General features: G+C 38.8%; 2 protein-coding genes across 2 annotated transcripts; both read right to left on the bottom strand.

Annotated features, from left to right (window-relative positions):
- Positions 1–8105: 8105 nt before the first annotated feature.
- On the bottom strand, positions 8106–9157 carry LOC145466295 (neuronal pentraxin-2-like). The gene is made up of 2 exons (XM_081450000.1): positions 9128–9157; positions 8106–9015 (listed from the first exon to the last, which is right to left on the bottom strand). Exons 1-2 carry the CDS (start codon positions 9155–9157, stop codon positions 8515–8517), a joined length of 531 nt encoding a protein of 176 aa, XP_081306126.1. The 3' UTR covers positions 8106–8514.
- A 2528-nt stretch (positions 9158–11685) lies between these two features.
- LOC145466294 (uncharacterized) lies at positions 11686–22082 on the bottom strand. The gene is made up of 9 exons (XM_081449999.1): positions 21766–22082; positions 19945–20057; positions 19343–19573; positions 16758–16870; positions 15600–16222; positions 14370–15068; positions 13820–14177; positions 12808–12945; positions 11686–11984 (listed from the first exon to the last, which is right to left on the bottom strand). The coding sequence occupies exons 1-9, from the start codon at positions 22030–22032 to the stop codon at positions 11686–11688; spliced, it is 2841 nt and encodes a 946-aa protein (XP_081306125.1). The 5' UTR covers positions 22033–22082.
- Between the last annotated feature and the right edge of the window lie 1685 nt (positions 22083–23767).

Here is a 23767-nt window from a genome sequence, read left to right as displayed (position 1 = left end):
CTCGTCCCCATTTTCCCGTTGCTGATAGTGGTAACGGCACAAGTGAAAATTACAAATTGGTTCTATAAAAAAGGAGTTACCATATTAACCTATATACACCAGCTGTTGTAAAACAGCCGGTTGTAGATTGACCAAAGGGGTATCATTCGAACAACAGAATGTGATTTAGAGCCCTTTACGCCTAAGACCTGAACTGAATTTGTCGCCGGTGTGGGCTCGTACAACTTTAGTAACATTTGAAGGTTCACTTATCAAATACAAATTTACCTGCACTGATTCAAAATCGTAATTATGATTACATAGCAATTTTACATTACTATTACTACTTATTCTTAAATAGTTGCTACAGCTCCATCCCTATCTCATAATTAAATAACGATTATTAATAGCTATTCATTAATAAAAAATTTATATGAAATGAAAATACATCTTATCACCTTACAAAACTCATGTCTCCATTTCATTTGATAGATCGGACAAATTCTCTTATATTAAATTCTCCAAAATTTCTTTGAGAATCAATTTAACCATTCACTTAACGCTGACTTTAAAGGAGCTAAGTCACAGTTAGCACATCTTGAAAGGGTTAAGCCTAAATTTTGAAGTTTGTCGTTTGTAATCCATGTAAATCGTCTCCATCCTTAACCATCCTTGTTCCTTTATTGTTTATTATTATCTCTTTGGTGTTTTCTATTTTAGTAAACTATTATTTTACTCAGTGTTTCCTTCAATTCGAATGTAATTTTGTACGTGGCCAAAATATCTCAAAGTACCGTGAATGAGCTCCTTTACGAATTCACGAGTTCCAGTTGTAGTGTCCTCTCTACGTTCTCTTTCCATTTCATCTTTAAAAATGTAATGTGAAATTTGCAATGATTTATGCATAATTAGCACACTTGACAAATTTCTGTCAGAGGAGTATAGACTCTCACACATGATTTTCAACAGGTGGTAGTAAACTTGACAGTGAAACGGTTAATTCATCATGATTGGACAAAAAGTCTTGAAACTCCTCTGCAAAAATAAAAGCAAAATGAATTGTTATTATATTACCGATGAATTCAAATGTTAGGGAAGAAATTCTTCCATGACTGAGAGACTCAAAGAACTATACTTAGGTGGAATTATTTATTGATAGAGGTATTAGGACTATTAACACACTACTCTGACACAAGCGAACAAAATTCTTCTTCAGTTTTGGTCTCGACACTGCAGTTTCAGTGCCTTTTTTAATCTTCGCTCTAATATTTACTTATTCAATTTTCAACGACATATTAGAGTGAAAAGAGTGCATTAAAAATCTAAAAAAAGGGACTCTACCTATGTAGTAAACACCTTTTTCGGGAAAACTGAATTATGGAGGGAACCAACGAGCTAACAATCGAACAAACCAATGAAAAAACAAACGAACGAGTGAAACAGCGAGTGAGTGCACGAACGCGTGAAAGAACAGGTGAGTGAGCAAGCGAGCGAGCGAACGATTACGAGCGAACGCGGAGGAAAGAAAGAAAGATGGAATCAAATAAACCTTTCAGTATATCTAAAACATGCTCCATTAACTGCCTGTTGAAATGCTCACCGTTTCTACTACTCACGTTATGGTTATCGGAGTAGGTGTCGTCAATGATCTTTAAAATGCTTTTCAGAATATCTTCTTGTTTACTACCACAGATAAAACTTTGATTTGGCTTGCTGCATGTGTTCCTGTAAATTGGAAAAAATTGGTTGATTTCACAAGCCTGCTGGACAGTACTTGTAGAGACTGTTCTTTATGTAACAACTAACACTTGATCTTACTGCATGACTCATTGTTTTATATCTATATTTTAAAACACTTACATACGTACATGTATTTCATATTTTATTAATTATTAGATAAGTAATCGTAGTTAGGTGTCCCTAATTAGTATACATTGTATGCTAGCGACTTCGACACGTTAATAAAGTTCTTCTTCTTCTGTAAGTAGAACTGGAAACAATTTTCACGCTTCAGTTGAAGAGAGGGAGACGTTTAACGTTTAACACTGCGACTTTAAAAAATCTTCGGTGGACTTAATTTCGGAAGTGTTTTTAAAAGATACCAGAACACATATTGGAGTTGTGTTCCGTCTTTATTTCCATGCAATTATCGTCATTTATGATGCGTTTTTTTCGTTTGTGCAGTGCATGCAGCGGTCGTTTTTATTATCTTCCTCTTGAATATTAATTATTTAATATTCTAAACTTTTTCCTACCAAACTTGTTCTTACGTGCTTTGTCCCTCAAGCATTGTTGTAACTAGATGCTCAAGAAAATGACAAATGAACTGAATACTTTGCCTCTTAGAGTAACCTTTGATAGTGTTCTGAAGACAATTTCATCGCTTCTTACACGCAGTATGCGATTATAAACGATATCAGTCAATCAGGAAACAAAGTCTGATTCTGAGATATCGTGTTAAACTATGTACCAGAGTTCCAGGTTCCATCTATTATTTTAAGTTTCAGTCGAGTGTCTCTTCCCCTCTAAAGCTGTAGTTTTGTGCCGGCCTGTTATCTTCCTTTGAGCGACACGCTTACCAAAAGTTGACTGAAACCAGTTACCTCAATTTTTCGGGCGTACTTCTATTCTACCGAAAGAAAGGCAGGATAGAAAAATCTTTGGTCTAAACACAAGTACAAAGAAATATTTGAACTATTTTGTTTAAAGATTCGTTGACCTGTTACTTCAAAGTTTACTTTTACTTTGGAAGGATGTTGCGCAGTGACATTAATCCACAATTAATATTTCAGACGACTTTTTTTCTTGTATGCTTGCAACCCAGTTTCTCCCCTTCGAGTGGTTTACACAATCAGACATCTTAACCTGTTCAAACACGAAACATCACCTACTCCACCTTGGTTAAAATGTCAGTTTGTTCGTGTAAATTTGTCATGCAAAAAAACAAAGAAAATAGGTGTCACTAAAGAGCAAAAGAATTGAAAGAGTTTAAAGAGTGGCAGAATGAAAGCTAAGAGTGTCATAATTGATAACTGAGACCATTTTTATGAAGAGAAAATTACAGGGCGACCTGTTTCCGGCCTTTTGTAAAGTACTGCAATTCACTGCAACTGATGTGGCATTGTTTTATATTTCCAAAATCTCTTTTTCGGAAACACTAATGAAAAGCGAGTTCACGCCGGCCATTTTTTTTTTTCTGTTCACGCATGAGGGGTAGACAATGCAGATTTGCCCAACACTGAGCGAACCAATCAGGTAGCTTAAAACACCAAGGTGACTGGTCACTAAGTGTACGTGTATATGCAATTCGCAAAGCGTCGATGTACGTCATTCAACGAATCTTTCTCCCAGTATTGTATCTACACTTTTTCCTGGGTCTTGCCCAGGAGGAGTGAAAGTTCGATTGCTGCTATAACTAATTCGGATCGGTATAGCAGAACACCGCAACGGCTTTTATAAAACGATTCCAGTTGTAGATCATTTAAACCATGAATTTAATTTGTTCTGGTGTCCTTGAAATTTTACTTTTTTTAACCCAGGCGATACAGAAAAGGGCGTTCGATGATTACGTTGCAAAATGTATCTTTCTAAAGCAATAAAGCATTAACAAATTACCAAACAAATGTCACATTGGCTGTCTAGGCTATGTACGTAATAGGGCAGTATTAAATCATGAATTTCAAACAGACATCAATTTGGTTGACCTCAATTAGCCTGAGGTGTGAGATAAATTACAAATAGCATAAGGTCTAAACTAAGGCAATTATATCATGAAAAGTCTGTATTCACCTCGATTATCGCAAATTAAAAAGGTTATTTACACAAGAAGTAACGAGCAAAATGTAAGGAACAATGGAGGAACGCACTTTTAAGACAGTTTATTTTATTGTCTTCTTCATTTTTATACACAATTCTTGCCTTTCATCTACGTCATCGCTGCCATGTTGGAGGATATTAACAAAAGATTTCTAATAAGCTTGTTTTATTTGTGTCAACCAATTCAATATGGCCGCCACCCCTTTGTGTGGTTAGATGCAAATCATCAATGCCGTAAGCTTTAAGCTATAGACAGCTATCGTGTCTAGATAAAGGTTTCCGCTTCTATCTTTCAGCTGGCTGGTATACGGCATTGAAAATTCAAATGACGTTATATTGCATATTAGCGTTTTACGGCTAATTAAGCACTTGTTATTAAATCTTGCAAAGTACGGATGCGTAAGATACCTTGTCACGTTTCATGATTGAGTTGTTAAACATTTCATTTCAAGGATAACAAATATCGTAGCCCATGGTCGTGTGCTGATAACACTATATTTCTCTCAAATTTGTGTAGTGTTAACGCCATGACAGAGTTATATACTGGCGTTTACAGACGAAGCCGCAAACCTCAAGTAGCGTGGCCTCAGTTCAAACGCGTGAGTTTTAGCTAGCAGGCGCCAATAGCCGCTCAACGGGTCAATAGTCACGGAAAACATTTATTAATTGGAGTAGTTTTTGACGTAATCCTAAGAGCTCATTGTTTTATAACATACGGTCCTCTTGTTATATTTAGGACTAACTAGGGGGGCTGAATTAAATATTTCATTCTACGTCAGATATCGACAGATATCGACTTCCAGATTAGAAAATAACAGCGTTATGAGAGACCAGAAACGGTGCCAAAAAATGGACAGCCACCGCTCAGGAATACGAAGCAAGTACGATAAGGAGATGGATAATGCTTTCACTCTGATTTTCCATAACATCAAGAGGCTGCAAGACGGCCAGTTGAGCAACAGTCCTCTTAATGGCGACACCGCTGGTAGACAAGCAGAGATGAACCCGGCCAGCACATTGCAAGTATCTATGCAAAGACCACGTGCCAGTTCCGACCCCTTAAACGGACTCGCAGAAGGCGGAATTTTCCGTCAAACCAAAGAGGTATCAGACACTCGTCCAAAATCTAAGTCAATTATAAATGAGGCTAGTCCAACATCGCAGCGACGAAAGGTTACATTTGCAGACGATTACACAGCGAAGCAACAACGCCGAAGAGCGTCGAATTTAATCAAAAGACCATCGTCAGATCTTCAAACACGTGTTGTTTTTAATGAAAGATGATACTGAGTCTTCAAAAATGGACTAAACTATTCAATGCAGACCAATGCGGACTCGTAGACCAATATTGAGAAAATGGCGGTCAATCCAGTCGCATACTTTATGAATAACACTGACAAAAAAGACAGTGCGATAAATTAAAAAGAGTAGTTTAAAAATTGATACCCGGGTTTAAAGTAAACACTGAGCTGTCGCTCTTGATATATGCATTTGTGAATAAAGCAATGACGTGTGTCGCTATTCATATCGGCCAGGCTCGAAGATCGAGTTTACACAGGCTTACACTGCCATTTCCGACCAGAACTTACCTTACCGTAATCAGAAATGTAAACTCTACTGTATAACGTCTTTCTGGAGCCCACTGAATATAGGAAGCGTGTGATATACGATTTATAACATGTAGTGTGCTTAGAATGGAAATTGCCTAGCGAGCTGTGCACAGTTGAACAAAGCGAATTAATATAAAACCGATTTCTTTCCTAATAAAGATTAAAAACACGACATTTACACTTTTTTTTTATCTTTTTTTTTTTTTTTTTTTTTTTTTTTGCGCATTATTACATTCTTTCAGTTGGTTACTATTGATCCCAGACGTTTGTTGACTTGACTCTTTTTTCCGGCTGTTACACGCACCATTTTTTTCATTCACAGATTCAAGTGATCACGTGATTACGAATTTCATGATCGCGTGACGAGAGAATTTCCTGCCGTCGGGGAAGGTTATTCACCGTTTGTTTACAAGTTTCTTGAGTTTCAAACTTTCTAGCAAGTTACAATTGCCTTCCCTACACAACCGAACACACTCAAAGGTTGAGGCATGGGCGTGTTGGTGTTCTGTTATATTAACAACAGAATGAAAAAACAAATCATATGACGCTAATTACGTAATAAAAATAAACCTCATGGGAAAGTGCTGGTGGCAAGGCTGACCGTAGAATGTCATAAGTTTCTCAACCGTCTCTTTTTACAAACGTACTACCCATGAGCCTTCGCGTACTACTCTCCCACCCAGTTCTCCGTTCCGTGTCGGCAAAATATTAATTTATGTCAATACCGATTATCACAAATTACATATTTCAACAGACGTCTGCAGATTGCCGAGAATGCTTTACATGCTATTTTGTAAATTAACTGGATAAGTATGTGCGTCCTGATTGGTCAAAAATGTTTTTGCCATTTTAATGGCACAATGAACCCTTAAAATCCAAGTGAGTTTTTAACTCGTAGGTTAGCTATCATTTATATATCATGTAAGATCGGCTTTAGCTGGTTTTCATCCCGTTCTTCTATTCAGGTTGAATTGGAATTCGAAGAATTAAAGTTGCTTTTTTTTTGGAGGGAGGAAAAGCACAGAACCCGGGGAAAAACCCTCGGAGCAAGACGAGAACCAACAACCGAACTCAAACCACAAATGGTACCTGGCTGGAATCGAACCCGGACCACATTCGGTCATGTTGGTGGGAGCGGTCGCTATCCCTGTTCAGCTTCCTATATTGGTAAGAATTCCTTGGCCTATAAATTGCAATTCAAAGCGGGCGTAAAAATTGCTCTTCAACATGTGATAGTTTGATTCGTAAAATAAACAAGAGAAACTGAAATGAAGCGATAGAAATGCATCTTTATTGTGAAATGACCACTACATACAATGTCTGCTAATCTATTGTTATCAATTTACTTCTGAGAGCTAGCTTAAACAACGCAACGAACATCCTCAGAGGGATGTTTACGTGAAATTACTGTGCTGGTTAGTGGACCCTTGGAGCGAAATGCGACTTGACAGACGTAACCAGGTCCATGCCGAGGTATAATTGTACGTCTTGACCTAGGGACTTGATCGATACTGTGAACCAGACACCGCCTTCCGGAGGACCTCTAGAGCGCACTTTACTCTCAATAAAAGTTGGCTTTCCATTGGACATGTACCCAGTCTGATAACAGCCACCAGAGCTGTGTGGTCATTGAGTGGGAAGTTCAAATGTTACATATAGGAACTTACTTAAATTTACATCTCTGCACCCTCGAGAGTTTTTATGGGACACCATGAATGCAACACTTTATTTACAAATATAAAGTCATCAGAGTAGTTGGCGAAAAACCCAATTAGGCCTGTAGCAATCGAAAACCCATCTTTAAGGTCGACTTATACCCCCTAAATGACCACCGTAGTTATAAGACAACTCTGTGGGACAGTTTTGGTGCCACGTCAAAGGACTTCGCCATCTGACTTTAAATATGAGCTTTTCGAGGTCACATGCCACAATAGTTTGTGGCATTGTTGCATTCGCATGTAGAGTTTCTTCGTCATGGCTGGGAACTAAAATTAATTTAACAAATATATTCCATGTTGCCGCGTGTCTGTTCAGTGACTGATCACAGATAGAATCAAAATGTGGAAACAACGAAAAAGTGACACACGAGCCGATAGCCGAGTGTCACAAATGTTTTTGCCACATTTTGACGTCAGTTGTAATCTACTACCACTGAACAGACGCACGGCAACATGGAATCTATGAGTTTTACTATATAACTGAAAGAAACAAGAAATGTTAATGACGTCATCTATCCGTCTTTCCTCCAACTGATCGCAAGTAGGAACCAATCAGAATGCGAGAAAAATTCGACTTAGAAAACAGTCCTGAGAAAATACGAGCGCTGATTGGTTAAAAATCGTGTTCCATTAAACTATTAAATTATTCGCTCTCGATTTCTATCGCGTGATAGTTGACGAGGGCGCAGCCTGAGTCAACCATCACACATAGAAATCGAGAGCAAATAATCTAATTGTTTCAGTACAAATCTACTAGTCGCTCAAACCTTTATCTAAATGCTCTTCACAGACACGTAAAAAGCGCCAAGAAGCGGCCGTCATTTTGTTAACAAGGGCACACTGCTACGCTACTCACTATCTATCCCAGAATAGATAGTGAGTAGCGTAGCCAATCAGAGAAGGGCATTCGTGATAGAAGGCTAGTAGATTTATATTAAAACTCGATAGAAACGCGGTACATGTTTTCTATTTCTTAAATATTATATAATGGTGTTTGGAGCTGAGTAGTTCTATAAGAGCTGGTAAGGTGTTTACATCAGGACTTTGAAACAACGAGGATAACCACTGAAAGATCTCGGCCTTTCAAATGTATTTATTGCCAGAAATTAAATGTACAGTAATTCAACATGCATATCCTTCCGTATGTTTGCAACTCAACATTGCAATTGTATTGAATTTTTACATGTATTATTTTCTCTCGTAACAATTTCTACGTGGATCACTAGCTCAAGTTTAACGCCCGAATTCTTGTAACACCTGTTCTCGTCGTAGCACTGTTTATTTTTAAATCAACTAATGACCTGCACTAAGCTAACATTCATATTGGCCGAGAAAATAGAGAGGAATATTAAACTTAATTCAACGCTAGGGTGGCCAAACGTTTCTCAATTTCAGTGACCCTTTTTACTATACTTCCTAACTGCTAGCTTCTTCAGTTTCCAGTAATAATTTTTGCTGTCCTCTGCCAGGTCTCCAGACACTGCTTCGGCACCATTTCCTTCCATCACATCCTCAGGGCTAGCCCGAGGAGACTTACATTCGGAGGGCGACTCATACTTAGTTTTGTCAGTTTTAAACCCAGGCCAAAAATCAGACCATTGCTTCACATTTCCATGGCTTTTAACGCAACTTTTTGATGACTCAGCGATCTGCTGTGCAGATAGAACTCTATTCCATAGGTTAACCCCACTCAGGTAAACTACCTGACTGTAGTAGCTAAGCACCGTTAAGGTTCCACCACCTGGTAATGAATTTTTGATTATTCCACCTGGAGTATCTTTACCACCTTTGCCAGTGCTATCTTTAACCCCGTCCACGTATGCCACAGTCACCCCAGTTACACCGTTCCAAGTAACGCAAACATGATGCCAATTGTAGTCATCGAGAAATTTCTTTGAAAACACGAAATATCTGTGTACGTGCAAAAAAAAGGGAGGGAAACGCAACGTTAGCTACACATTTCACATGTATGCCAATTGTTTCCCGCAATGACCATTTTCGTACTGCAAAGTTGCTTTCTGCGTTTATGAGCATCTAAACTGGTTAAAGATATTAGTACAATGGGCTTTCTTTTAGCGATCTGACCAAGGATGAATTTCTTAAGAGTGTGTCCATGAGATAATGAGATAATGAGACACGCAGGCTAGGTTTTCTCATGCGCACACTCTTAACGTGTTCTTGGCAAGTTTTGATTGCGATATGAAGTGTGTGTCGTACAACGCCTAGTGAAAAATGAATTTATATTTTACCTTCGAATTTAGCAATTGTCTAGATCTCTTCAATCCGCCTACTGGTGCCCGACCTTGCTCAAGCTAAGTATGTAACACTAGCGTTCAATTCCAAATGAAAATAAGAAAAACTAGCCGCCGTCGCAGTTGTCCGTTTCGTAAACGGTCGATGCCATTTTCGCGACAATTAGAAATTTTTTTAACTATCAACGAATTCTTCTTTATTAAATTAAGGGTGACGTTTTCCTTGCCGTCGTCGTCGTGGTTTGCTTAAGCTTCCTATTAGCAAAACGAAAACGGCGACGGGAGCGTCGCTAAACAAAAGGTTTAATGAGAAAAACAATGGCTATGCACTTGCGTTATAATTCTTGGTACATTTCTTAGCCGTCCTCTGTAAAACAACAACTTGAAATGACCAATTTCCAATTTTTTAAACAACGGGACCCACTATGGGTAAATTTTGGTATTTCTATTTTGAACTGAACGCATTCGTAGCATATTCCAGGGTCCCAAAGGGTTTGAGGGCTTCAGGGCTCCGGGCCTAAAACAAAGCGGGGCTCCAGCGCTTAAAGGCAAAAAAAGAGGGCTCCAGGGCTCCCTGGCATCTACATGGGGCTCCGGGCTCCGCTTTGGAGACTGTTATCTAGTAGGCTGCAGTCCCAATCATCATGCAAAATGCAATCAGGGAACGAACGAAATTCAAAATTCAGCGTTTTTTCGTCTTTTTTTGTCTTTCTTTACGAGTAAAGGCTAAACTGAAAACGTAGTAAACAGAAAACGTCTCTGAAATGGCGGGTAAATAATCATGGTCACGTGCCCATTTTCTTGGCCTTTCCACAAATACCACGTAACATCGCCTCAATATCTTTCCAGAAATTCTCAAAAAAATTTCTAAATATTACAAAAGTGTTTTTAAATATCTGAAAAAAACCCTCTAAAGATCTATTTTTGTTGTAAAAAAAACACCGATTTTGAATCGCTTAAGGCAAAATTTTGAAAATTTTCTTCCAGTAGCAAGAGTCAAGGAAGAAGACTCAGCCACATCCATGTTACCAGCAACCGCTACATTTTGGAAAACTACTCCTTTAGCGCTTCTAGTAATATGGAATACATTTTTCGAGTGGGAAATCGTTGCACTGGATTGTTTTTGGCATAGAACTGGGTATTGTTTTAAGAAAATAGCGAGGAAAACAAAAAGCTAAGGAAAAAAAGCTATCCTAAAAAATATTTCTAAATATTTCCAATTTTTTTTTAATGTTTTAATATTTTCTTAATATCTCGAAAACTTTTAAATTTCCCAAAAAATATCCGGATATTTGTGGAAAGGCTTACCTTTCCCGCTGCCGTTTGCCTATTTTCGGAAGCCTGACAATTGTCACGTGGGTTCCCTCATCGTTTGCGCTTTGGCGTCGCGTTTGCCGTAAATTTAATTCCGTCTTTGTTTCCTGAAATCAAGTTTTCCGCCGAATCGGGAAGAAGTTTTAATAACTGCTGCCTTTCGAAAATCTTGCTATGTCTGCCTCTTTGGGTACACAGGGTAAGAACTGAGAGACAGTTTGCTTGATGCAACAGCATGCCTATACAAACTGGGAGAGGAAAAGGCCTGCTACCGCTGGAGCTTCATGTTTAAATGTGGTAGAGCTGTGGCGCCCCTTTCCGAGTTTAAGAATTATTTGGTCATAAATCACGGTGTAAAGAAGGTAAAGGACCGCAATTTCCCCAAATCAACAAAGACTGGGTACTAAAAATTATTGACTTTTATTACTTTGGGCTCCGGGCTCCACAACAAACCTCTCAGGGCTCCGTTCTCTGCTGCTAAAAAAGATCAGAGCTCCAGGCAGTGAAATGATCCGGCTCCGGGCTCCAGAGCAAAAAACTGCGGACTCCAGGGCTCCACGGAAACCCCCCTCTGGGAGCCCGGTATTCCGCAAGGCCAAGTTTTAAAACCAACAAACCTTAACACACTGAATAGATCTTCGTAAATGCAAAATCCCGAAGTAAAATATGAACACACTTTTTAATATTCGTTGTCCTTGCCGTCGCCGTAGTAAATGCGTAAGGTCCCTATTAAGGCTCTGCATTGTCCGGAGAATGAGAAACACAACGAATAATTTTTAAAATTTGTTTCCAATTTTACGCTGTGTTCCATATACAGTTCGCTTCCGGGATAGTTTTGACAAAGAGAAACAAACTACTAAATGAGGTAGATAAGATATGAATTCATTTTTTAATCATGATCGACGTTGTCCTCGGCGTCTTCGATCCATCGTAGTTACTTAAACTCCCTCTTGTCGTGTCGGATCCTATGCTTTCTTGCTCTAACTTAAGTAGAGGTTAAGTTACAAACCTGTCTGGGTTGGAGAAGCTTAACCCGCCAGTCGGAGGAAAACTCGCTTCAGCGCCATCCCAATGGGTGAAAGATAGGGCGAATCCTTTTTTTGAGCTTTCCTCATGATAATTGACAAGCACATTGTGTCTAAATCCAGTGACACTTGTCTGTGGCATTTTTGTCCACACGCACAAGGTCATGTGATTGAGATATGGCATCTGCTGCACTTCTACCCCACCCATTGGCTTTAAGTTAATCAGTGGTGCGATTGCTTCTGTGTAGACTGTCTTCGCGTCAAATGTAGCTGCAAAAATGCGACAACAAAATAGTTAGCCAGTGTGTGCAGCAATAGCCTGGCATTGAAAAGGAGGTTCAGATTCCAAAATTAAACGAGGCAAGTTCAATTATATATCCACTGAAGGAGAATGACTGCGCTTTTGAAAATCATCCGAACTCTGAAATTGAAATCTCAACTGAGGCTGCATTTTCTGTTGTCGTGTGTGGTGGTGGTGATTTGAAGATTTTGATCCTTTTTGTTTTTCGGTTTGTAGTTTCGTTGATTGAGTTGCAAACGACTGATTAAAACATTTGGCTTCAGAAAAATACCTAAACGAAAACAAAAGTTCTTGCAATGTCGTTTTTCCTTATAGAGACAAATTAACAATGAATTTGACAGTTACTTGTGAGAATACATTGTTCGTGGCTAGTCTTACGCAGCTCGTTTCGTCCCCGCCAAGGGACTCATCAGAGTCCTTTCTGCTTGGCAAACTCGTTGGGCATCGCGCCCAGAGTCTCGTTCGCTAACAAAATGATGACAGCAATCTCGCCTTATATCGCACAAGGATTCCCGACCACACAAATTCACGAGTGAAAATTGACAATAAAGTTGACAGTTACTTGTGATAATATATTGTTCGTGGCTAGCCTTAAGCAGCTCGTTTCGTCCCGGCCAAGGGACTCATCAGAGACCTTTCTGCTCGGCAAACTCGTTGGGCATCGCGCTTTAAGTCCCGTTCGCTAACAAAATGATGACAGCAATCTCTCCTTATACCGCATAAGGATTCCCGACCACACAAATTCACGAGTGAAAATTGACAATTAAATCAAGGAATTGTCGTAACTTTTACCTAAGCATTCCTTGCCCTCCACAGGTTCGGTGTCTTTGGGGCATTTTTCTAAGCATGTGTTGGTCAGTGGATCCTTTGCAACTCTGCAAGCCAAGCAATCGGAAGGCTGTAAATCCTCTGCACCAGGAGTTTTACAACCTGAGGAAAATGACAAAACACAAAATTTAGTTGAATGGCTTTTTGCATGGTGCTTGAAAAGCCAAGGGATACTCGTGTTTAGATGTCTGTAAAAATCCAAAAGATAGATCCTTTTGTAATCAGGAGTTACGTGAACTACCTCTCAGAGCAATTATGGGATACTGTTATTTGAAGACCATTAAAGTGGAAAGAATGTTTCGAGATAACTGCAATAGAACAAGGAGTGCTTCTTTAGGCTACTTCGCCCTATTTAGGCCTCAGGTTCTTTTGTCGTTTTTGAGCCGGTATCTCCAAAAGTATTCAATCACTAGTAATCAAACTCATATCGGTTCAACGTCATTTTGCTCTTTGAAAACGTTATTTTTAAAACCCCCCACCATCGATCTCAGATTTGAAAAACTGAACTGAATGAATAAATAAATAAATAAATTAATTAATTAATAAATTAGTTAATTATAATATTTAGAGAGAAAGTTACATCAGCCCTAGTTGGTTCTATCCCGCTGATCGAATTGGAATTTGGAATTTTTTTTTTTTTCAGGAGAAATTTAGTACAAGAATCTTTAGAACTGAAATCCAACATAGCACAAAGACATAAATTTGCATAATACATTCTGTCAATACATGGTAGCCATAGAAACATCAAATCAAGTGACCAAACAAGTAACACACTAAGATCTTCATGACAATGCAGCTTTTAGGAAAGTTCGCAAAGTTACTTAATCAATGCTTTTTAAATTAGAAAATGGGGGGAACAGCACAAGCACTTCTTTAATAAGCAAGGGATAAATGGGGTTAAGAATGTCCTTAAATACTGCAGAGTAAAGATTAATCGATAATCTTAAATTTTGAAACTTCAACATTTCTTACTAACCTGCAAAAGGATCACAATATTGATGGCACTTCTGAACACATAAATTTGTTGGGAGATCTTTGTACGTATCGCCTTTGCAGTCTGCATCCGTTGTGTCACGCGGTACAATATGCGCGTCCCATATTTTAACAGCTTCATTTAAGTTGCCAAAAGCGTAAAAGCGCACGTTCAAGGGATTGTCCGTGTCAAGGTGCATGAGGTATATATCTCCGCCGTCTGAAGTGCCCAGGGTCTTTCCATATTCAATCAGGGTACTGTCGGGTTTCTCGTATAAGCAGACAAAGTACGACTGATACAGCAAGGTATCTCCTATTGCTAATGCTCCAGTGTCTGATGTTGTTGTAACCTCAGTTTCTCCCTGTGGTAAAGGTACAGCAAAGGATATTCATGGGAATGTAAGTGACACAGCGTAAAAATACAAGAATAACAGTACATACATACACCAGAACGTTGAATGAAAGCGTTTTACAATATTCCTTTAATTACTGCAAATATTTCCTCTTCTTACTCTCTGGCTCGACTAAATTAAATAAATTGAAGTTTTATCAACCTTGTAAATTGCAACCTTGTTGACTCCCATCTGCACATAGTACCATGTAGAGCGTTTACTGGGCACGATTGCGAAAATAACGAACATATCACCAGCGGATGAAGCAGTGAAATGTAAGCAACGACCACCTGTTGTTGTTGGGTCAAGTCGCAAGGCATTGGACCATTTTACGTTGCATGGTTTGGGAGCAGCCGGAGGATTGCGTTTCAGCGGCGTGATTGAATCTGAATGCATACGACTGACGCGTGCCAATGGAAATCCAATCATTTCCTCTCTCAACGTGGGGTAAATCTTTTTGGATTCATTGAAATCCTCGTCACTAAGCTCCAAGCTTCCATCTTTCGAGTTATAGCTTAAAACAAGTCCAAATATCGATAGCTTTTGCTTCTTGAGTTGCGCAGTCTTGCCGTTACGGTACCCACTGTACATGTGGAACTTGCCGTCCTCATCAGCGGTGAACCATCGACCACGTTTGAAGCGAACTTCTCGGGTCATGTTTTTCTGGATTTTCACCGCGCCATCCATCCCACGAGCCAGGTCGTTTTCCATGTCAAATGTAACTCGAATGGTGGTGTTTGCCTGCGTAACTTCTTTCCAGGCTGGAAAGGCAGTATTGGCAAGAAAATCATCGTTAACCTCAGAAGCACGGTCTCGGGATGTACACTCCGGAATCTGCATATCTGAGATGGATATTGGACCCTAGACGAAAGTAAATGTTATCTCCATTCATACACTAGTTACAACTTCGTTACATGCAACTTTTATCACTGAGCATTGCCCTAGACGACGTTTGAGGCTACACTTTTCGTTCGGTTTTAAATCAGTTTTTGTGTCTTACAACATAGTCGTGAGCAAGTTGCAGATTTGATGTTGGAGTTTTATGAAGTATATTGCGTATGCAAAAAAATGTTCAAATGTTGTTCAGTGCTTGTAGTGGTCAAAATGCTTAGCTAAACTTAGCTACTGTAGTTCAAAGGCATGCCACGTATACTATATAAAATAAACAAATACATATTCTAAACATAATACGCTTAAAACTCCCAACTGGCTGGAGGCAGACGAGTTGGTTATTTACAAGCATGACCGAGGAGTTGAACCAGGGCATATAAAGAACCAACTCTAACTACGTGGCCAGAGCAGGACTCATGACCCGTCACCCCAGGATTTTAAGTCCTGCGCCCCAATCACTCGGCCACGCTGCCTCCTGTTGTAGAGTCTAGATCGGTTCTAACTCACCTCGTCCATGTAGATTTCGATAGCCCTCTTCAGACTAGCGCGTCTTTTCCTGAGAACAACGTCCAACGCTTGTCGGTCCTGAAATGGGCAATAGAACTTCTTTGGGTTTCCATCCGAATCTACTACCGTGTAATACCGGCTAACGGTCTCCCCTGTTGTATCCTCCACAATATCCTTGGTGTGTCCTTCGCATCCCCAATCAACCGCCTCTCCAGGAAACAGATCGTTTGCACGAAAGTTAACCAGATCTGTTATGGTTCCCAACAAGAAACGGAAGGCCTTTGGGTAAGCTGGAATGCTCTGCAACCATTCCTTGAAATCTCCTTTGAACGTTGGAGAGTACACATCAGCAAGAATGGTAGCAATTTCTTGGCTCCCACCTTGTGCCATGACAGATGTCGAGGTAAACTTACTTTCTGCTTTGCTTGACGAGCCTCCTTTAGTGCTTGACTTTGCACCGGCGCTTGCAAACAAACCTCTGTATTCCGCTTCCATTGTTTCTGCGAACTCAGATTTTGATGCAACCTGAGACGCTACCATGGTCTTTATAATCTCCAGTTGTCCACCGAATTTAGCTGATTTGATATAGTGTGTGCCCCAACGTTGGATGAAGTTTTCTGTTGGGTTGAGTGGGTTGATTATTATCAAAGAGTTGCTCTAGTATTGTGAACCAAACAATAAACGGACTGAGATGAAGAATTGTGTCCAGCCTACAGAACATGTTGTCCCAGTATCAGAAACTAGGAATTGCCAAAACAAGTGCAAACATTGTCTGCTCTTCATAAAATTTTACTCACATAAAATTAAAAAATTGGTTATTATGCAACTGTTTTCCTTAGTTGAATGAGAATTCCGACAGACGAACTTGTAGCTAGTCCCAGGCCCCTCAAAACAGTACATGGTGACACTAACCATTTGTTTAATTTATCGTATTGGAAAAACAAAACGAGAAACATTAGTGAAATGATCGCCATCCAAGAAGTGTTAACCATCGATGCTGTGTTTTTTTTGTCCTGCCTTTTTAACTAAAAAAAAGTGAAAAATGTATGATCGTGGAGTAAAATAAAATAATAATAATAATAACCAATAATAATACTACTAATAATAACAATAATAATAATAACAATAACAATAATGTCTTATTTTACGTACGATATTTGATTTGAGCACCAGGGTGGAAATAAGAAAATGGAAGGTCCATATATTCCCTCAAGAAATTCAAGCTCAGGTCACTCGGCTTTACTTCGTCCATGAATATCTCATACCTTAAATAAAAACGGAACAAACATTATTTATCCTGCCCCTCATCAAATTATATCGCATAAAACTAAAAACTATTGTTTGGGCTTGCTCTGTTTGCTGAGAAGGGTGTTTGACAAGGAATCAACAGACTCTTCAATTTTGGATAAACTTTGGCTAGGTGGCTGGCCATATAGCCGCTTTAATAATCATTTCAATTCAATGTCAATTACAAACACATGAAGGAAGCCCTACGCAGCAAAGGTGAGGGCCAAAATCCGCCAGAGCTCACTTGGGTAAAGTGAAGCAGCCCCTTCCAAGCCCCAACAGTAGTGGACTTGGGTCACAAACTAATGCCAGAAAGTAAGAATTTATCTTATATGAATGTAAGGACAAGAGAACCCGGACATAATCTCAATAGTGGCCCCTGTACACTATTGAAAACAGAATACGAGAAGTGGCTTGTAGGATTGTATGTTATGTATTCATAACAAAACGAAAATGGCGGCTTAGCCTAACAATAGTGACCCCTGCACACTATAAATACAGACAGTGCTAATAAAACAGTATATAATGGCAAGGAAGGCGATATAAGACAATAACTAACATGGGTGTGGCCCATGTTTATGTCAGCAGTGGCCCCCGTACGCTACTGAGAGAAATTAAAACACGTTAGGAATGCAACAGAATGAATGAGAGAAAGAAGTATCATCAAGGCCAAGGACATAGCAGTTACCCCTGCAAACTGCTCTACCACCATGCACCAAGGCCTACGTCATTTCAGCCTAATGCCAAATTGCTCTCTGAAAAATAACAATTAGTGTAATGTTGATCTGTATAAAAGGCTAGAAAGGCGAATATACCTTTGATAGCATCTGATCGATATAAGCTCGTGCTTATCTTCTGTCAGTCTTGTCACTAATATGAAGTTATGTCAAGTGATTATGTTGTTCTGATGGTTGTCGTTGACATTGACGTTGCGTGATGGTTGTCGTCACTGTTGCCGTTTTTGTTGTCGTGATCGTTATCGTTGTCGTGATCGTTATCGTTGTTGTGATCGTTATCGTTGTTGTGATCGTTATCGTTGTTGTGATCGTTATCGTTATCGTTGTTATGATTGTTATCGCTATCGTTGTCGTTGTTGTGATCGTTATCGTTATCGTTGTTGGATCGTTGTCGTTGTTATGATCGTTATCGTTATCGTTGTCGTTGTTGTCATCGTTGTCGTTCTTGTGATCGTTATCATTGTCGTGATCGTTATTGTTGTTGTGATCGTTATCGTTGTTGTGATCGTTATCGTTATCGTTATCGTTGTTGGATCGTTATCGTTGTTATGATCGTTGTCGTGATCGTTATCGTTGTTGTGATCGTTATCGTTGTCGTGATCGTTATCGTTGTCGTGATCGTTATCGTTGTCGTGATCGTTCTCGTTCCCGTGATCGTTATCGTTGTTGTGATCGTTGTCGTGATCGTTATCGTTGTTATGATCGTTGTCGTGATCGTTATCGTTGTTGTGATCGTTGTCGTTGTCGTGATCGTTATCGTTGTCGTGATCGTTCTCGTTCCCGTGATCGTTATCGTTGTTGTGATCGTTGTCGTTGTTGTGATCGTTATCGTTGTCATGATCGTTATCATTGTCGTGATCGTTATCGTTGTCGTGAGCGTTATCGTTGTTATGATCGTTATCGTTATCGTTGTCGTTGTTGTCATCGTTGTCGTTCTTGTGATCGTTATCATTGTCGTGATCGTTATTGTTGTTGTGATCGTTATCGTTGTTGTGATCGTTATCGTTATCGTTATCGTTGTTGGATCGTTATCGTTGTTATGATCGTTGTCGTGATCGTTATCGTTGTTGTGATCGTTATCGTTGTCGTGATCGTTATCGTTGTCGTGATCGTTATCGTTGTCGTGATCGTTCTCGTTCCCGTGATCGTTATCGTTGTTGTGATCGTTGTCGTGATCGTTATCGTTGTTATGATCGTTGTCGTGATCGTTATCGTTGTTGTGATCGTTGTCGTTGTCGTGATCGTTATCGTTGTCGTGATCGTTCTCGTTCCCGTGATCGTTATCGTTGTTGTGATCGTTGTCGTTGTTGTGATCGTTATCGTTGTCATGATCGTTATCATTGTCGTGATCGTTATCGTTGTCGTGAGCGTTATCGTTGTTATGATCGTTATCGTTATCGTTGTCGTTGTTGTGATCGTTATCGTTATTGTGATCGTTATCGTTGTCGTGATCGTTATCGTTGTCGTGATTGTTATCGTTGTTGTGATCGTTATCGTTGTCGCGATCGTTATCGTTGTCGTGATCGTTGTTATCGTTGTTGTGATCGTTGTCATTGTCGTGATCGTTATCGTTATTATCAATAAGTCCTGGTATTAACCTTTTTCAATTTATTTTCAGTAACGTCAGGGAATTATAGATGCCTTGAAGGTATTTAACCCTGTTCGACATAAGAGACACTACAAAAATACATTAAAACTACTGTTTTAACTCACCTATCAATATCAACGTCTAAGACGGCCATGTATTGCTGAGTGCTGGCCTGCATCGAGCCACCCCAGGCTTTTTTTACTCCTGCACTGAAGCCAAACACGGACCCAGATACACCAGCCTCACGTTGAAGATATTGCTGATATTGCGTCCTGCTTTCAAAGGTCATCATAAAAGCAGCTGTGTCATAAATTCCATGTACGTTCATTGTGTCGGGAACATCTAAGTTATCGTAACTGAAGCAAACATAGAACATAGAGAAAAGCTTTAAAAATAAACCTTTGGGCATGGTTCAATAACTTATTTGATATCAAGTTCTTTCAGTGGTTTTGTTCGAGATATTCAAATTCAATGCAATTCCGTTTTTGTCGAATGATTTGATTAGGTTTCTCCTAAACTCTACTGAAGGGGATATTTTGATGTTTGGGATTATGTTAAATTTAAAGGAGATTTTGTTTCATTTGTGTATTTAAAGGAAAAGAGATTCAAGCTGATTTCTCGTGTTTACTTCAAATGTTCGACTTCTTGCAGCTTATAGCAGCTGCCACTCACAATCATTTACTTTTTCTATTGACTATCGAAAGTTGGAATGACTGAGAATTCTTACGTTGCCTTATTGGCGCAGTTCCTCTGTACTATGCTCATCTTTCGAGACTCGGGACTGTACGTTCCACTTCCGTCAAACCCGACACCAATGAATGCAGCACCGTCAATCATATCCTAGAAAGAGGACAGGTTTCATACAAAAAGATAAAACTAAGGTAACGTTGGATACGAAGTGGTACCACAAGTCCACTAATGGTATTGGGAATTTTATTGGGAATTTTGAGCTGCTTTGTATTACTGAACTGACAAGAATAATGTCTGTAACATCATACCATGCAATATTGCAGGTCTCACGAATTATTTGAAGTTTTCTCCTTTTTGCCTCTCTTGAGTTTGCTGAGTTTTGTAGCGAAGCTCCCAGGATTAAAAACATAACTTTTTCTCGTATACAAATGTCTTTCACTGCTTTTGTTTTGCGTAGTTTGAGATTACTCAAACTCAAAACAGAAGGCCAAACAATATATAGAGAACCTCACCGCAAAGTTACAAAACTCAAATCAAAATTCTCGCTAATTCTGGGTTAACTTAATCGAGCTTTGAAGAACCCGGCTCAGGAGTTCCGCCTTTAGGCTTGGCTAAATCCATCTATTAACTGGTTCCGAGAACTCACCTGGTAGAGCCCAAACCAATCAGAAAGTAAACGAACCCTGTTCTGAACTGATAATACCCCGGCAGAATAGCAAATTTAAAGAAATTCTTCTTTTTCTTCTCATTCATTCATCATTTTCATTCATCATTTTATTTCTTGATAAAATTTACATTTTACAGTTGGACTGGCCCGCGGATAGCTATGCTAGTCTAGGCGGGCCAGTCTATCAATAGTTGCAAATTATTTATTATTATTATTATTATTATTATTATTATTACTTTTATTACTATTATAGAAAAGTAGAAAGTTAGAAAAAAAGTGAATAAAATAAAAAGAAAAAGTGGGAAAAGAATGTGATATAAAGTGCCCATAATGTCAAAACTTTTTTCCGCTCATCTAATTCTACATTTCACCTAATGAGCTTCTGCGAAATAATTTTTCGATTTGGATAAAACGCAATTTATTTTACGAATCTTTACAAAGTTCAAAATTCTATATTCTTGCGGTCGACCCCTGCCGCTGATCACAAGAATAACGTGCTCAAAATGGCCACGTGACTGATGCCTGCGACGTAGGTTCAGGAACCTTCGATGAAGACTGATGTTGTTTTCTGGACCATTAACGTTGTTACAAAGAGCGGCAACGCACCTTTCCGGCATTTTCAACTAAATGTAAACAACTCTGAAGCAAAATTTCCACTTGTTTTCAAGTCAACTAAGTCATGACCCAAATCACGTGTTCCTGAACTACGTCACGACTCATTTCAAACCGAGGGAGACTGGTGCTATATTTTTTGTTTGTTTCTATATTCTTCTTATTTTTTCCTTCACCAAAAGAATTTTTTGGAGTTTGGTTAAAGTAATTCGAGCTCGGCTCTTGAAGTAGAGGGTTTAACTACGCTCATTATATGACTGAGATGATACTTCATTGTGATTGGCTGAGAGCAGGCCAATCTATCGTTAATTAATTCTTAATTTGCACTGCAATGCAAATTAATCAACGCGCGCGCGTTCGAAATTTCGCCGTTAATATGAACTGGTACTAAAGATGTCTTAAATTAGAATTTGATTTTTGTCTGCGATTTTACTTCATTCTGAATTCAAGGCAACCCGCTCAGTCATTAACCTTGATTTTTGAAATTAAGGCAGTCATTACAGAATCGCTCTGAAATGATTACATCGAAGTCTTTAAAAAACGAAATATCTACATGGTTGTTATGACTTCAGGACTTACCCAACAAATTGTGGAGTTTAGTTTTGCATTATAACATGGATCGCCCATCTTGTAGTCCTTACCCCAGCATCCGTTCATAAGGACCTGACCCATCCCCGCCGGGTAAATAAATGGAGTATCACCTCTCTCGTCAGGAGATTTTGAACCGCCTTCAACAGAAGCATCCAGATGATAAGCTGAAGGAACAAACATGTTGTCATTTATCCAGGCTTTATCAGGAGTTATGTCCAGCTTCACCTGAAATCGTTCAAGACCACGCCTTAGCATAAATTCGGGCAGCTAATTTTGTTTCATTTTATTTTAGCTTATTGGGGGGAGGGGGGGGGTAAAATTAAATAACAAAAAATAAATAGATCTAATTTTCAATTGTATTAAGCACTGTTGTGCTAATTGGGGATACTGTAAATAAATAAACAAATAATGCAAATAGAACATAAACTATTAAGAATCCCAACTGGTGGAAGGCTGACCAGTTGGCTATTTACACAACACGGTCGAGGAGTTGAACTCGGGGCTACCGAGAACAAATCCTGATGAGATAATAATAGTAATAATAATAGTAATAATAGTAATAATAATAATAATAATAATAATAATACTTTATTTATATAGCGCTATTTCTATCGCTATCCAATAGCGCTTTACAATGACTTTAAAGCATGAGTAAAATAAAATAACTAATAAAATAAGTAAGCTGTAAGATTAGATTTATATAGCACAAAAATTACAAAATATTCTAAAGCGCTTTAGAATGTATGATTAAGATTACAGTAAAAATAGTTGTAGGGTGGAGATTTGAACCAGGGACTTCTAATTTTCAAATGTAGCGTCCTTAACACCTTTATCGGCCATGCACGCCTTCTCTGTCAAATAAGTCTTATTTTCTTAATTGTTGAATGAACTCAAGAGACAATATGGTGGCATCAAACACATACCTCTTTTTTCAAGAAGTCAGCAGCCTTGTTCTGTGCGCGTTCAATGTTTTCGAATTGCTTATCGACCAACTTTCCAACAACTTCGATTCCTTTATCTATGACTGCCTCTTGAACTTTCGGATTTTTCAACACTGCTAAGGCGGCCGCTGGGAGTGCTCTTTTGTCTCCAGGCGCAGAGGACTGAGCTTGGGGAATGAAGTCTTTTTCAGTTCGGGAGGTCACGTCTGTTAGTCAGAGAGCAAGAAGGACTCCATCAGTTCTGTTAATACATATTTATAACCACTTATTCTAGGCATCAATATAACCATTTGCTAAGATGAAAGTGGATCTCTGTTGATTTATTCCAACGGATAACTAGAAAACTGTGGAAAAAATCTTGACGAGAACTGAAATAACTGATTTTTTAACTCGAATTTTCAAAAGGAATAAAAAATCAACATCGATTAGTCTACCAGCAATTTGCCATCCAGGCACATTCATAATTGTAAACTCACGTAGTTTAGGCTTGTGAACTCACCCGATTCTTTTCTATTCACTGGTGAAGGAAAATTTCTTCGTTCTGCTTTCCTGTCATGCTGGTCGGAAGTTTGTGTCTCAGCTGTGTTAACTTGATTCTCGCGTATATGATAACCCTGTGTAAGGTCTCCTTCAAAGGAGACCAAGTCTGTCACACGCACAAAAAAAAAAAAGAAAAGAAAAAAAGAAAAAAAAAACAATTAACACTCATTTAATTAATTTAAAATTTAAAATTGGTTTCAAAAGTGTCATTTATTGGTACAGGAAAACAGCTATTCGTTTAGCCTCTTTTCTAAATATAATTCAGGTAAGTATAGATAATGATTACAGATATTTTGAAATAAGTACTTACACACTGCAAATATGACTGTCGTCCACGAGAAAAGACTCATCATTTCCTAACAAAAGTAATGTTATCATGTTTTTTTTTTCTGCGCCCTCGTGCGTTTTTACATAAACTTCAAAGTAACCTTACAGTAAAAACGGCAAAATTAGTATCAAATCATCTACAGTTTCCACCAAGTACACAGAAAAAGAATATTACCTAAGTG

The sequence above is a fragment of the Orbicella franksi genome, chromosome 13, assembly GCF_964199315.1.
Source record: "Orbicella franksi chromosome 13, jaOrbFran1.1, whole genome shotgun sequence".
Classification (NCBI taxonomy): domain Eukaryota; kingdom Metazoa; phylum Cnidaria; class Anthozoa; order Scleractinia; family Merulinidae; genus Orbicella; species Orbicella franksi.
The sequence above is the reverse complement of the archived record's forward strand: the minus strand, read 5'-3'. Positions and strand labels throughout refer to the sequence as shown.